This window comes from Lepisma saccharinum, chromosome 8 (assembly GCF_977018435.1).
Source record: "Lepisma saccharinum chromosome 8, izLepSacc3.1, whole genome shotgun sequence".
Classification (NCBI taxonomy): domain Eukaryota; kingdom Metazoa; phylum Arthropoda; class Insecta; order Zygentoma; family Lepismatidae; genus Lepisma; species Lepisma saccharinum.
This window is the reverse complement of record NC_139236.1, coordinates 33,292,182-33,306,937: the sequence shown is the minus strand read 5'-3', so window position 1 is coordinate 33,306,937 and position 14,756 is coordinate 33,292,182. Positions and strand designations below refer to the sequence as shown.

The window sequence follows — 14,756 nt, the reverse complement described above, 5'->3', positions numbered from 1 at the left end:
TTCTTCCTTAATCACCCACCTTGTATTTGGCTTTTCTTGTTGTTGGCTGGTATCTAGGATAATAAACAGTCCTGATCAATTTTTGCTCATCAGATGAAGTTACTTCAGAGGGTTTCATGTTGATTGTGGAATGGACAGAGTTGTTATATTTATGTAGAAGTTCTGGAAGAATATTAAGCCATTTATAATTACCTTGAAGTGTAAATTGTTTATACATATGATTTTTTAGGGTTTTGTTGAATATCTCTACAATTGAGGCCTTGAGATCACTGTAACTCGAGTAATGTTGTATTGACTGGCTTTTAATAAATTGTTGGAACACCGAATTATAGAATTCTTTGCCATTATCTGTTTGCAGATAGCGCGGTGATCTTCCACTCTGATTGATGATTGTCTTGAAGGCTTCTGTAACACATGCTCCAGTCTTGGATTTGAGTGGCACAGCCCAGGCATATTTTGAAAATGTATCTATGACAGTGAGTAGATACTTGTAGCCCTTGTTGATCTTGTCTAAGTTTTTCAGCTGTCCACTTGCCATCTCAACCAAGTCACACTGCCATAAATCATCTATGCCTTTTGTGACTACTGGCAGTCTCTTATAATTATGTCTGGCCATACTATGTCTGGACATAGTATGTAAACAAGAATATTGCAACTATGGGATGTTCAGCAGCTGATACTACAGGATTTTCTAAATACAGTTTGTCTCCTATTTGTATATTAAATTCAAGAGAGCCATCATCTTCAGCATAAGATGTTTCTAATGTATTGGGGTCTGTAAAATCTTCTAACTCTACACTGGTGATTTTTGCTTTGTTATCAGCATTTGTTATTGATAAGGTAGGGTAGTGGTGTGCCTGTGGTTGTAGCCAATATTTGATCTTGATTGGTCTAAGTGTGCCCCCAACAAAAAACTGGTAATAAAATTGTGCAGGGGACAGCATATATATTTTGCCACCTGGTGTAAATGGTGAATCATATTCTTTGTTGGGGATACTGTACAATTCAAGAATTACTGTATGTTTAGGATTCTCGATTATGCCAGTTATTTCTTTTTCTGCTGTAAGCAATCTACTTGTTACAGATTCAAGATGCTCATTGATAGTCCTAACAACATCATCATGGCCTGGCTTGATCTTTATGTCCACAACAAGTTTCTTGTATTGTTGCACAATCTCTTGAAGCTGGGTGGCAAAAACAGACAAAGCATTTGCTTGATTGGATTCCATGGTCCCTAGCTGTTGCTTGATATTAGCTACAATTTGCTGTAAATTTTCAACAACTGCCAATTTTGAATTTTGAGCAGTAAGATCATGGACCTGTATTCAGATATCTTCAAACAAAGCATGCAGTTCATTAATATGTTGATTAGTTGGTAGAGTGGCCACTGTCTGAGTAAGGTGTTTGATCTCTGTTTGGATATTCTTGATATCTTCTGATTTCAATATGCGATTCACAGCTCTCTTAATATTTTTAAGTTCCTGTGATGTAGGCAGAGTTGATACAGTATTCTGCAAAGATTCAAGTGCCAATTTCACATCATTTAATTCAGAAGCATCAACCACACCACGCATAGCATCTTGCAGAAGGGCTATATCTGCCTGAGTGGGTGTTGATTGTTGTAAAATTTCAAGCTTTGTTTGGATATCATCGATCAAGTGATGAAAATGAGATAGCTCAGATTCAGTGTTGAGGTTTTCAAGTTTTGTGATCTGTTGCTGGACACTGACAAGGGTGTCTACAATACCAGGCAGGCGGGATTCTAGAGATTCTTGTACATTTGTCAAATCACTTTGCACTGCTGCTATTGTACCCTCAAGATGAGTTATGGTACTTTGAATTTTTCCAAAATCTTCATATGTTTCAAGTTGCAGCTTAATGTTGGCAACACTCCGAGTTATAGCACTAAAAGCATCAGAAGATGGCAAGTTGTTCATAAAATTTTCAAGTGTCTCAATTTTTTCTTTAACCTCGGCTATCGCATTGTTCAGAGGGCCCAGATTAGGTATCTGTAGTGACTGAATCTGTTCCTTTAGAGTGGAAATCACTAGATCAAAATCATCTTGTGATTTTATGCTTTTGACAATTGTTTGGAGCTGTGCCTGGACATTATTAATCTGCTCTTCCAATTGTTGTTTCAATTGCTCAGAGTTGGTGGCCTGGGTCTTAAATTTGGCTTGAAGAGCTGTTACAGCTTCCTCTAAACTTTGAAAATTATCCAATGTGGCCAGGTCAGTATATTTTTGAAGCAACAATTTGAGTTCTGAGTCAATTTTAAGAAGAGGGTCCATGCATTGTGATTGTAAATTTGTAATTTCTAGTTGAAGACTGGCATTGAGTGTGGTTTGTAAAGCTTGTAAATCACTTCTTAATTTCTTGACTCTGACATCAAGCATCAGAATCTCATCACTGTGATCTTCATGTCATGTATGGCCAAATATATCATTAGGCATTTTGTTTTAGTGGTTCATTAGGCATTTTGTTTTAGTGGTTATTTATTATTGAATATCTAATTCTTAATTCTATAAAAAAAGGTATAAGCTTGTCATAGGATCCCGGGACCTCAATATATAAGCAGTCACCAGCAGAAACAGTATATACAGTGCCAGAAACCATGTTTGAGTGCTTAATTCTATAAATATTTCTCCCTATTGAAATCTTGACATTACCCTCGGGAGTTGTAATAAATTGTAATTGACCACCTACAGGTAATTGGTAATGATTTAAATTATTGTTAAATATGTACAATGTTTTACCTGTTTCATCATCAACATCTGTAAGTATGCTGTTCAGATGAATAATTAACAAGGCACTTAGTTTAGATATTATATCAGAAGAGGGTTGTGGTGTTGGCAGGTCCATAATAGCCTGTTTTTTTAACCCAAATAAGTTCATAGGCATGTTTATTTATTTCAAATCATGCTTTGTAATTGGGCATTGTTTGCCACTTTTCAAATCACAATGACCCCATGGTAGAGTATGTATGCCACATGACAAAATACATCTCTTATCATCATGTGGGTCCAGAGCCACTTTTCTTACTACATTTGTAGTCAACAAGTGATCCACACTCTGAATTCTGCATTCTGATGTTCTGATTGTGCTACATGATTTGAGGCAATTTTCATAATCTTCAAATTGGAGCTCTTTGTCAACAGTTACTCTGCCAATGCCCTTGGCCTTTTTGGCAACAACACCACTACATGTTTCAAAACTGTACATCTTGGCCCTTAACCCAGCAAATCCTACAATAACATCACCAAGTGTCTCATCTTTTAACTTTCCAGGCACCTTTTTGTTGTATGGTTGAATCTTTGTATGTTCACTGGTATCAAAATATTCAAGCAATTCAGGCTGTGTCATATCTTGATAAACATCTTCTGTCTGAATATCAAGAATAAAACTATCTGTGTCCATGTACATCAGTTTTACACGATCTTTATAAAAAGGCTTCAACACATCATAATACAATTTTAACATGTGTAATTTGGCCAATTCCAATATCACAGCCCCTACATAAATAGGCTTATCAAACTTAATCTTTGTTTTTTCATGTTGAAGAGTGCCATATTTTCATCATAAATTCTTCTATAATTGAAATTAGGCTTTGCTATCAATTTTTTACTCAGGCTGGGGTCAGTAATTATTTTAACATCAGTATGTTTTCTGACATTTTCTATGGTTTTGCCATACACTGAATTGACCATCAATTTAAACAAAGTTTTATCAAATTGGCTCATTGCAGATGTTCGAAGCTCTGTGTTTGTATCAATATATGGCTTCAACCATCTTGAGTGCCTGAACCTCAAAACTTTGCCAACTTTGGTCACTTGAACACCAGGATTCATTAGGAACTGGAGGTTTTTGTAATATATGACATGGCTCTAGAGTCATCATCAGTTTCTTCTGTTTAGAGCCAGGTGAGCACTCAACCTCAGGAATTGGGGGCAGATCAGAAAATATGTTGTGTAAATCATCAGGAATTGTCAGATCAACCTCTAGGAACAGGCCATAGTTACTGTCATCAAAATCCTGAAGATCTTTAATATTGAAATCTTCAACCCACTCAAGCCCTGCATATGGCAGTTTATCCATCATAGCATAACCATACACACTGTTGGCATCTACATACAGTATATAATTTGATGGCAGTGCTGGATCATAATCAGGAATATATTTGTTGTTAGCTCTGGCATATCTCTGAGAACATTGCACCATGCCTCCTCGTATACATTGCTCCATAAACAGATACATGTCTTGATCTTGGATCAGATCCAATTGCATTTTAGTGTTTAAAAACATTGCAGACCATGCTAGGCCTGGTGCACTGTAAAAATACATTGGATCCAGCTTATAATTTTGCATGGAAGATTTTCTGAATGCCTGAAGTATATCAGCTAAGAGAGTGGCATCAAGTTTTAAATATGCCTTGTGATAATCACCAAATGTCTGGCATTTTAAATTGTTCCACATCAACTTGGCATGGTGATAATCATCATCAGTGATTCCAGATCCTCTGAGTTTGCTGTAGAACTGTTGTTTTGGTGGCAGAGAACACTCATCAAATTTAGAAAAACCTGTAACATAATCATATGGATATACACCCTTCCGCCTAATTAATTTCAGGTCCTGATTTGGAAACAAAGCACATGTGATTTTAAATTGATCATCAGATAATTGACTGGCCAGTGTAGCCAGGCTAGCAGACAGAATTCTGTAACAATCAAGAAATCTTAAGCGACTGGGAACACCATTAACTTTAATTATTTTGCTAATAGCTATATATTTCTCATTATTTTCTGCTAAAATATTTAAATTCTGCTTGTCAAACCCCTCGTACCTGATCAAATTATGAAAATCATAATTGGATGCACCATGGCAAAATATGGGGACAAATTTTGGTCTCTGGATCTTAATATTACAGTTATTACACAGTGCCATTAAAAATTTACCATTTGTATGGGAATGGTGTTTCACCTTGATATTTGTATCTGAAAATTCACAATCACATACCGGGCATTTTTCTGCATTGTTGAAATCTTCAATCTGTTTCTCTGTTAAAGGCAACATGGGTTTTGATTTTAATAAGACATTAGATGCTATGTCATGGCACTTATTTTCTATTCTATGTGCAAATTCTTTGATGGCATCTGCTCCCATGTATAAATATTCTTTACTAACCACACCATCCTGTACAACAACATAATAAAAACTAGAAGGTTCATGTAACTGGTATGATGTAATTGAAGATTCATCAGGATCTGGATTGCAGAATGCAAGAGGTTTGAGGTTTGATTCAAAATCACAGACTATATATGCTGGGTGTTCCAACAAGGCTTCAAATTTTTTGAATTTGGCATTTTCACTTGGATTAGGCATTACCATATGAACAGGTTTATGGTTGCCACAGTATTTCAGATGCTCAAGTAACTTGTTTTTAGCAATTTCTGCATTCACTTCCCGAACCCCATTTATTATTTTTTGACCATCAAATACAGTCAAACATCTTCTGCACAACTTGAATATTGTATTGGATTTGCCTTGTTCTTTTCTGACTAAAGCTTCAAGACTGTGTATCAGAGTGTAATGATATGTGCCATCTCCTTCAATTAAGAGCAGATCAATCGGAACAGCAGAATCATCATCAAGTGTACTGATTCTGAGAGGTGCTATCAAGCAATTGCCACGGCCAGTAGAACAAATAAAAACATTAATAGATAATTGTTTACCATTGATATCCCTGGCCTTTTTTTCAAATTTATCAATATTCTGAACTGACATTGGATATTTTAAGCCCTCCATTGCTTCATCAAAATCATTTTCATGTTGTTTATAATAACTTATTCTTTCTGGATCCCTTAAAACTGGATACAAAGCAGCTAAAATACACCACAGAAAGCATTTCTCATTATTATTTTCTATGTTAACCACGGCTCTTTTGTTTTTAATATTGGCAGGTAATGGCAGATATGTAGATCCTTGTAATGGGCTGAATTCAGAAATATTAACATATAACTTGTGTGGAGATCCGCATAGGCTCCATCCTGATTCTTTTGCTGCAAATTCAGTGTGTTTAATATTCAAATGATCTATCAAACTGCTTATTATTTTGTCTGAATTTACATTTGAATATACAGCTACAGTTTCTGTTATGTGGGGCTGTGTAAATTTTGTGCCATTTGGTTTCTTATATTGTGTAAACAATTTGAGGGACAGCTTATAAGAGCCATTTTGTGCATTTAGAATTGCCTGCACATCAGGATTTATACTGTTCAAAAAATTCTTAATATCACATCTTGGCTCTGATACAAACCGGTGATCCCTAAGTTGGCCATTAAAACTGCTATGGATGGGTTCATAGCGTTGCTGCTTTGCCGGTCTAGCATTAACAGGTGTTTCATGCTTCCTTTTCAGACCAGATGTAGATGGTTGTGGGGGCAATGTTGATGACTGTGCAGAACAAGTACCCATATGTTTATATGTGAAATATTCCAGACTATATTTTCTATAGCATTTTGGACATATTTTTGTGGGTGTTCTATATTTGTCTGGATTACAAATCTTTTGATGCTTGGCCCAATTGGGGCTGGATATATTCTTATTGCATTGATTACAATGTTTTTGATTTGGCATTTTTGTTGTTGGTTTATTATATAAAATTTCTTGGGATTCAAATCAAAATTCTATGCTTAATAAAAAATATCAGTTGGGTTCAGCAGTGTGCTTTGTATACCTACTGTATATACTTAGTGTGTAAATATGTTTGACTTTGGTATTTTTGTTGTTGGTTTATTATATAAAATTTCTTGGGATTCAAATCAAAATTCTATGCTTAATAAAAAATATCAGTTGGGTTCAGTGCAGACAAAAAAACTGCATAGCTCTATGTCAATTAGTTCTTGAGATATTAATTATTTTGTATTTAGGAACCACTTTGGCCCATCTTTTGCCCCCCTGCCAAAAATTGGCTTTTACTGCACCAGTGTATACTGTCCCTATGATCTTACTTGGGTTATTCTACCAGACTGTATGCTTCAAGTCTCCTACAATCTGGTAGAGCCCGTTCAGATTCTGCCCCCCACTTGTGGGTTCCACTGCCGATCCAGCAATGGTAACAAACAGCACTGTGCTCTGGCTTATATAGATTTATAGAGCCAATAGAAATCTTGCTTACTTAAACCAATCAGAAAACACCACATCATCACATTATGTCATAACCAACTAATCAGAAAACAACACATGCCTAATAATTTATTGCATAATATTGCACAACATGATGCAATAGAAGTGGACCGGAAGTAAATATGTATGGATGTGGGTGGGTGTGGGTGGGTGTGGGTGGGTGAGCATCTTGGCTTAGTTTTAAGTGCTGTGTTCAAAATAAAAATATAATGGCTGGTAGCTGTATACAAGCCAGCAGAATGCCCTTCTTGTTGTATCCAAGCCGTATTATAATTTTTGTTTCTACATTCTGTCACTAGTTTTGATCCTAGGACAGTTATATTTATGGGGGTGACTCTGCATGGCCCCCAGAGCAACATACTGAAATTTTAAAAAAATCGATAATTTTATTTCTGAATTTTTCACTAGTTTTGATCCTAGGCCAGTTATATTTCTGGGGGTGACTCTGCATGCCCCCCAGAGCAACATACTCAAATTTTGAAAAAATCGATAATTTTTTTGAATTTTGATTATCTCTGGAACCATGAATGCTAGAGACATGGGGCTTGTTGCTTTAACATGGGCATGCAACTTTTTGATCTCTATAATTTTTCAAAAATCTCTTGCCGTTCTCTAGATCTTGAATAACTTGCCTATTTTTCAAGATAGGAGCATGGGGGTTGCATATTTGAAATCTAGAGGCTGTTTAGAAGTTTTGTTAAAAAATCGATAATTTTTTGAATTTGTGATTTTTTCAAAAACTATCAGTGCTGGAGACTTAAAATTTTGTAGGCATATTCTAGGCATGATTCTCTACATTTTTGTCTCTATAATTTTCCTGATATATGCAATATTTAAGCTGTAAATCTCTGATTTATGTCTGTTCTATAAATAGAATTTTCTGAAAAGTGCAATATTAACAAAATTGTTAATATTTTGAAATCTATGCATGCTCAGACACACTAGCAGTCAGGTATAGGCTTGTTAGGTCCCACTGAGCAACATACTGAAATTTTGGAAAAAAACAATAATTTTGATTATCCCTGGAACCATGAATGCTAGAGACATGGGGCTTGTTGCTTTAACATGGGCATGCCGAGATGCAACTTTTTGATCTCTATAATTTTTCAAAAATCTCTTGCCGTTCTCTAGATCTTGAATAACTTGCCTATTTTTCAAGATAAGAGCATGGGGGTTGCATATTTGAAATCTAGAGGCTGTTTAGAAGTTTTGTTAAAAAATCGATAATTTTTTGAATTTGTGATTTTTTTCAAAAACTATCAGTGCTGGAGACTTAAAATTTTGTAGGCATATTCTAGGCATGATTCTCTACATTTTTTGTCTCTATAATTTTCCTGATATATGCAATATTTAAGCTGTAAATGCCTAATTTTTATAAATAGAATTTTTTGAGAAGTGCAATATTAACAGAATTGTTAATATTTTGAAATCTATACATGCTAGGGCACTATAGCAGTCACTATACTTAAGATATCATAAGATATCATACAATATCAAGAGGGGCATATTTTTGACAAGCTTATGGACAAAAATCTGGCAGATGCAGCTTTTGTAAGTGTAGCCAAATCAATCTGAGGGGGGAAATTCCCGAAGGCATTTTTACAAAAATCTTGGATTAGACAGGGTGGCACACTTGAGCAAAAAGCTCATATGGGCATGTTGAGCTAGTTTTAAGTGTAGCCAAATCTGCCTGAGGGGGGCTCATACTTTATCGCGCCAGTAATATTGTATTTTACACTACTACTACGTTGGATCAAAATCTGTGCACATAACAGGCCAGTGAGATTTGTGCGCAATCCTGGATCTAAAGTGTGCGCAATTCTGTTGCGGCGAGTGGCTCGGATCCCACTTTCACTGTAGGCCCACTCTCGATTAGCCTTGCTGTGCATAAAGTGGACTTAAAACACCAACCCAACAACATACACAACGCCTTGCAGGAAGAGGGTTCAGAATCTAGTTGTCCCATTTCTATTGCTGCTGACTGTACCTTCCTCCGTTATGGATTCTATTAGAACTTCAGTCGATACAGAAGATATAAAAATGGCCAGCTATGTCAGAATTATTTGTTGTAAAAAAAAATATTGATAAGGAGATAACAACCGCACCCATTATTTCATCTTCTGATTTTTCAAGTTTGGTTGAATTGCATAAGCACTTTCTATACTTACACTCGTGAGTAATGGCGGGTAAACACGGCTAAAACCCGAGAAAAAACTATGAAACCGTAACCATGGCTCTGATAAACGCTAAGATAGAGGTTTGAACATAAATACTGACAAAACAAACACCAGACATAACTGACTTTTCTGAATGTTGTTCCATTCAGTCACCCAGCCTTGTCCTTCAGCTAGAATATACACGCGCACTTATCATTCCAAACAAATATCTAAAATTCTTCTTTTCCTTTTAGTACAGCCATCTCGGTGGCCCAGAGCGTTGAGCAATCGACACACCATCTTGCCATCGAAGGTTACAGGGTCCCCTACACCAGTCTCATCTGATCATCATTCATCCTCATCGTCGCGATGAGCTAAACCGCATTTGGTAGAACCTGTCCCCTTTCCCGCGCTAGGGAGCGCTCGACAGTTTCGGTGCCAATGAGAAACGAGGAAAAATTCGTCTGCTGGGCAGCGAGGAGCGAATGGAATGCAGAAGAGAGGCGCTTACGCAAACGATGTTGCCACCTTGCGGTCTAACTCCCACGTGTCTTTTGTTTGTGTCTTGAAAGAAGCTTGTTTTGTAAGCGTGGTGCTGATTAGTGTGGTGTGCTGATTTGTGTATTCTTGCGTTTTAAAATATCCAGGATGGATTTTTTCTGGTGATATTTGCTTGTGTCGTTTTTGTGTTTGGTGTCATTTTAGCTGGAACAATCAGGAAGGGGAAACCGCTGCAGTCGGACGCTAGAGAGTTGGTTGCACGTGTTTATGCTTTCATGAAGGAGGAATTCGAGGCGTGCCGAAACAATAAGAGCTTTCTGTCGGTAAGTCTTGTTGTGGATAGGGCAGCCAAAGCAACGGGTCTTAACAAAAAAACTATCCGACGAATTCTGAGAGAGAAGGAAGCGGCTGATGGTAGAAATTCTCCACTCAAGACGCCTGGAAAGAAGAGAAAATATGCAAAGAAAAGGAAATGTGATGTGGATGATTTTGATTGTGATTACATACGACGCGCAATATACAATATGTACAAAACTGATTGTATTCCCAGTGTAAGTGATATTTACAAACAAGTGAGGAGGGAAATAAATTTTGAAGGTGCTTTGTGGTCATTTAGAAATGTTCTTCGAAATATGGGTTTTGTATATAAAAAAAATGAAGGCGGCAGAACTTTCTTAACGGAAAGAAACGACATTGTGGTTCGAAGAAATCATTTTCTACGGACAATGAGACGTTTGCGAGCAGCCGGTCGACACATTGTTTACAAGGACGAAACGTGGGTGAATTCCGGCCATACCAAATCAAAGATATGGCTCGAGGGCGACAAACCACTCCCTGTAAACATGCCTTTAGGGAAGGGTCAAAGGGTCATCGTCGTTCACGCAGGGTCTTCGTTAGGCTTCGTCACAAATGCCTTACTCGTGTTTAGGTCCAGATCCACCAAAGATTACCACGAGGAAATGGACAGCGACAGGTATAAAAAGTGGTTCAAGGATCAGCTACTTCCCAACATTCCTCCAAACTCCGTTATAGTAATTGATAATGCCCCATATCATTCAAGAGAAATTAATCAAGCACCCACATCAAAATCGAGAAAGGGCGAACTTCAGTTATGGCTACAGGAACACAACATTTTTTATGACTCTGATATGACGAAACCACAACTTTATAAACTCGTGTGTGAAAACAAACCCAATTTCAAGCAATACGAAATCGACACGTTGGCACAAGTGAATGGCCATACAATAGTGCGATTGCCGCCATACCATTGTGATTTTAATGCAATAGAACTTATATGGTCACAAGTCAAAGGATACATTGCCAAACATAACACCCAATTTAAACTTTCGGCCATCGAATCGTTGTTAGAAACATCAGTAAATAAAATATCAAAGGAGAATTGGAGCAAAGCTTGCACACATGTTCAGGAAACAGAAGAATTTTATTTCAATAGAGACCAACTAATGGATGATATTATTGATAGATTTGTTATCGATCTAAACACGGACGAAGACGATGACGATAGCAACGATGAAGATGATGAAGAACGAAGATCCCATAGTGAGAACGAAGATCTCGGAGTGCAACCTCTCTGCTAAATTAAGGTAAGAAAATTCATTAATTTTGTTTCTTTTTCCATTCTTCGTTCTAATTATTCTTATTTGCATGTTGTGTATATTTGTGCATTTCCTCGTATGTTATTCGCAGCCGTGCATTTCCGCGTATTTAATTCGCAGCCGTGTATATTTGTGTATTTTCGCGTATTTTATTCACAACCGTGTACATTTGTACATTTCCGTGTATATTACTCGCTGCCTGGCTTCGTTTTTCCCCAGCACGGAGTTCACGCGGTCTGCAGCGGCAACACCGCGTGGTTTCTGCTAGAAAAGGAAGCGACCAGGAAGCGCGGGAAGAGGGACAGGTTCTACCAAACGCGGTATAAGCTAAACCTTTTCTACCAAGGAAAAGTAAACTGTCTTTGCCCCCCATCCCAATTTTGGAACCCAATCACCGCCACTGCTAATCAAGGTCCACGTTTGTTCGTATCAAGCCCACTTTATGCTCGGATAAGCTAATCGAGACTGGGCTTACGGTATAAAGTGAGATCTAAATCGCTATCTAATAAGTCTCCAACGAGTATGGAACCGCAGACCCCTTGATTACAAGACGACAGCGTTAATGCAACCACACGGGGGAAAGCTATCCAAAGCTATGGATTATATATCCAATATCCTGATTAGTTTCCATACAGAACGGATTTCCAAACTTACTCCATCAACGAAATTCACACACTTATCCTATGAATTTACCGACAGAAAACATGAAATGCAATGAAGGACTGAAAGATTTGCACGCGGAGTTAAATCTAGAACGGGGAAACGTTACTTGCCCTTCTATCCGGGAAATAACTGCAACGGATTACATTTTCCACCAACAAATGGTATCCTGTTGGGAAACTCACGCTGGAATGTGAGAAAAGCCGCGAATCTCACGAGGAAGCGGACGAAAGAAGAAACCTTGAATCACCGTTAATTCTCCAGAATTGGGCTTTATGTAATGAACCTAATTAATTCCGGTTTTCACGTAACATCACATAAAATTTTAATATTTCCTACCGGTCCACAATTATGATTATTATAATAAATCATGGTGAATATTTGATATAAAATAAACATGCACGTGACATAATTGCAACTCTTATGCAGGGTTTAGACAGAGGGGCCAGGGCAACCCGAAAACCTTCATGTGCCCAAATGTACATCTACTTACGTCACTAATTCATTTGCTGATGAGTCTTTGACAAATGTGTTTGGTGCTCGACTCCTGACGCTGCCACCGAAAATCAAAATCATAGCTGGAGATTTCTACCACGAAAACAAAATTCGGAACACCCTCCTCCCTCTTTTCTTGGGGTAAATTCAATCATTCTCATTGTCCACCTTTTCTTGTGATATTCTCACATAACCAGCAAGTAGGGTCCCGGGTTCGATACCCGGTGGAGGCACATAGTGGTTCGGATCCCACTATAAACTGTAGGTCCAGTCCCGATTACCCTTACTGTGCACAAGGTGGACTTAAAACACCAAGTCAAACCAAAAAGTACCCGATCCCTTATGGGTTTATATAAAAATTATATCAAGTTCGTTTTGTTGAGTACAATTATAATTGTATCCACAGAACGGTTAATACAACAGTATTTGGATATATTTTCATGTTTCAACATGACGGACTTTACACATACTTTCCCTCAAGTAAAGCTTTTGAGTTAACATTTCTAGTGATAGAAAACAAAATACGACAAAATGCTTCGCCCCTCGTGGGTACGTACTTACATGTTATTTACCACGGCTACAGATATCTTAATCTCAGGGGATAGGTTCTTTGTTTGAGAATTCCAAATAAGAAAGCGTTTTATAGCCAAGAGGATATAGTTAAATGCGGATCTATATTCTGAGAACTATACAAAATACAGAGAAAATATATATGTATAATCGAAAAGGCTTCTTCTCCTTTGGTTATCAAAAAGGCTTCTTCTTCTTTGATTATCGAAAAGGCTTCTTCTTCTTCTCTGACTGTCAACAAGGCTTCTTCTTCTTTGATTATTGTAAGGCTTCTTCTTCTTTTCTTATCAAAAAGGCTTCTTCTTCTTTCATTATCTAAAGGCTTCTTCTTCTTTTCTTCTTTGATTATGGAAAAGGCATCTTCTACTTTGATTATGGAAAAAGCTTCTTCTTCTTTTCTTCTTTGATTATGGAAAAAGCTTCTTCTTCTTTTATCTTTTGATTATGGAAAAAGCTTCTTCTTCTTTTATCTTTTGATTATAGAATAGGCTTCTTCTTCTTTTATTATTTCTTCTATATACAAGAAAATCTAGTAGCGTCGTCTCGCTTCCTTTTCTTTATGCCTTATATATGTTTTCTTTCCTTTCCCCGTGGGTCTTTCTCATTACTTCCCTGGCAATTCCCCAGCAACCAAGCTATACTTATATAAAGGAGTAGGGTCGGCTAAACTGACACTAGCGCCACCTCCTATGTAACGACCAAAAGGGGATAACCAGGATCGCTAATAACAAGCGCTGCCAATGGCCCAGTGCGACTAAAAAAGAAGCGCAACCGTAAATTGCTTCGGGGCGTCTAATTGACCACAGCGCCACCGGGGAACGGACAAATGCAAAAGCTGACGATGTTCTCCTCGTCAGAGAATTAAAAAGAAATTGAGATACATTTCTGAATTCATTTGCTCGCTTAATAAATTTCCTAAACGTTTCATATGCGGCTATATTCTTAATTCTTTTAACCCTTAATTGGCCGTTGTATCTTGTGGGATACACTGCATTCGATGCGTTCTTAAACGATCTCTGCGCTTGAGTTGAGCAAACGGGCAGTGTGGATCGTGAGATACGTGCGTTTTGACGATTCTACTCATGTGCCATCTGTTGGATGTTTGTAGAACTGCATGCACAGTTACATGGAGAGGACCATGGCATCTTGCAGTAGGAGCTCTAACAATGGGGTGGTAAGTTTATTTCTTGTTGGCCAATTTTTATTTTGTTTTGTAAGACGTGAGCATGAAATAAATGTGTATCGAAGTTATTAGAAAACTTCTAATATTTATAATACTTGAAATTGTTACCAAGTACGTTGTGAGCCAGTTCTTTATTTGTGTGTATCTACAGGGATACATTGCCCAAAAAAGGACAATTTCACCTTATCACATTCTATGCAAATACAGAAGGAAATACATGTAGAATGCATGTTCTCTTGAACATTCTGTGTACTCTACCATTGCTTTTGCTCAGTATAAATGTCGTATTTTATGTTGTTGTAATTTGTAGGGTTATTTTCTAATATACAAATGTTTTTTTTTACATATGAAGATATGTAGAAAGATAGTATCATTGTAAAAGAAATTGCATCG

The 14,756-nt window shown here is 37.3% G+C and overlaps 2 protein-coding genes across 2 annotated transcripts in view; one reads left to right on the top strand and one right to left on the bottom strand.

Annotated features, from left to right (window-relative positions):
- trc (Serine/threonine-protein kinase tricornered) overlaps positions 1–14,756 on the bottom strand; it is a 171,003-nt gene that overhangs the window by 122,058 nt on the left and 34,189 nt on the right. The window lies entirely within an intron of this gene.
- Positions 10,565–11,437, top strand: LOC145991724 (uncharacterized). The gene has a single exon (XM_083127779.1). It carries the CDS (start codon positions 10,565–10,567, stop codon positions 11,435–11,437), a length of 873 nt encoding a protein of 290 aa, XP_082983905.1.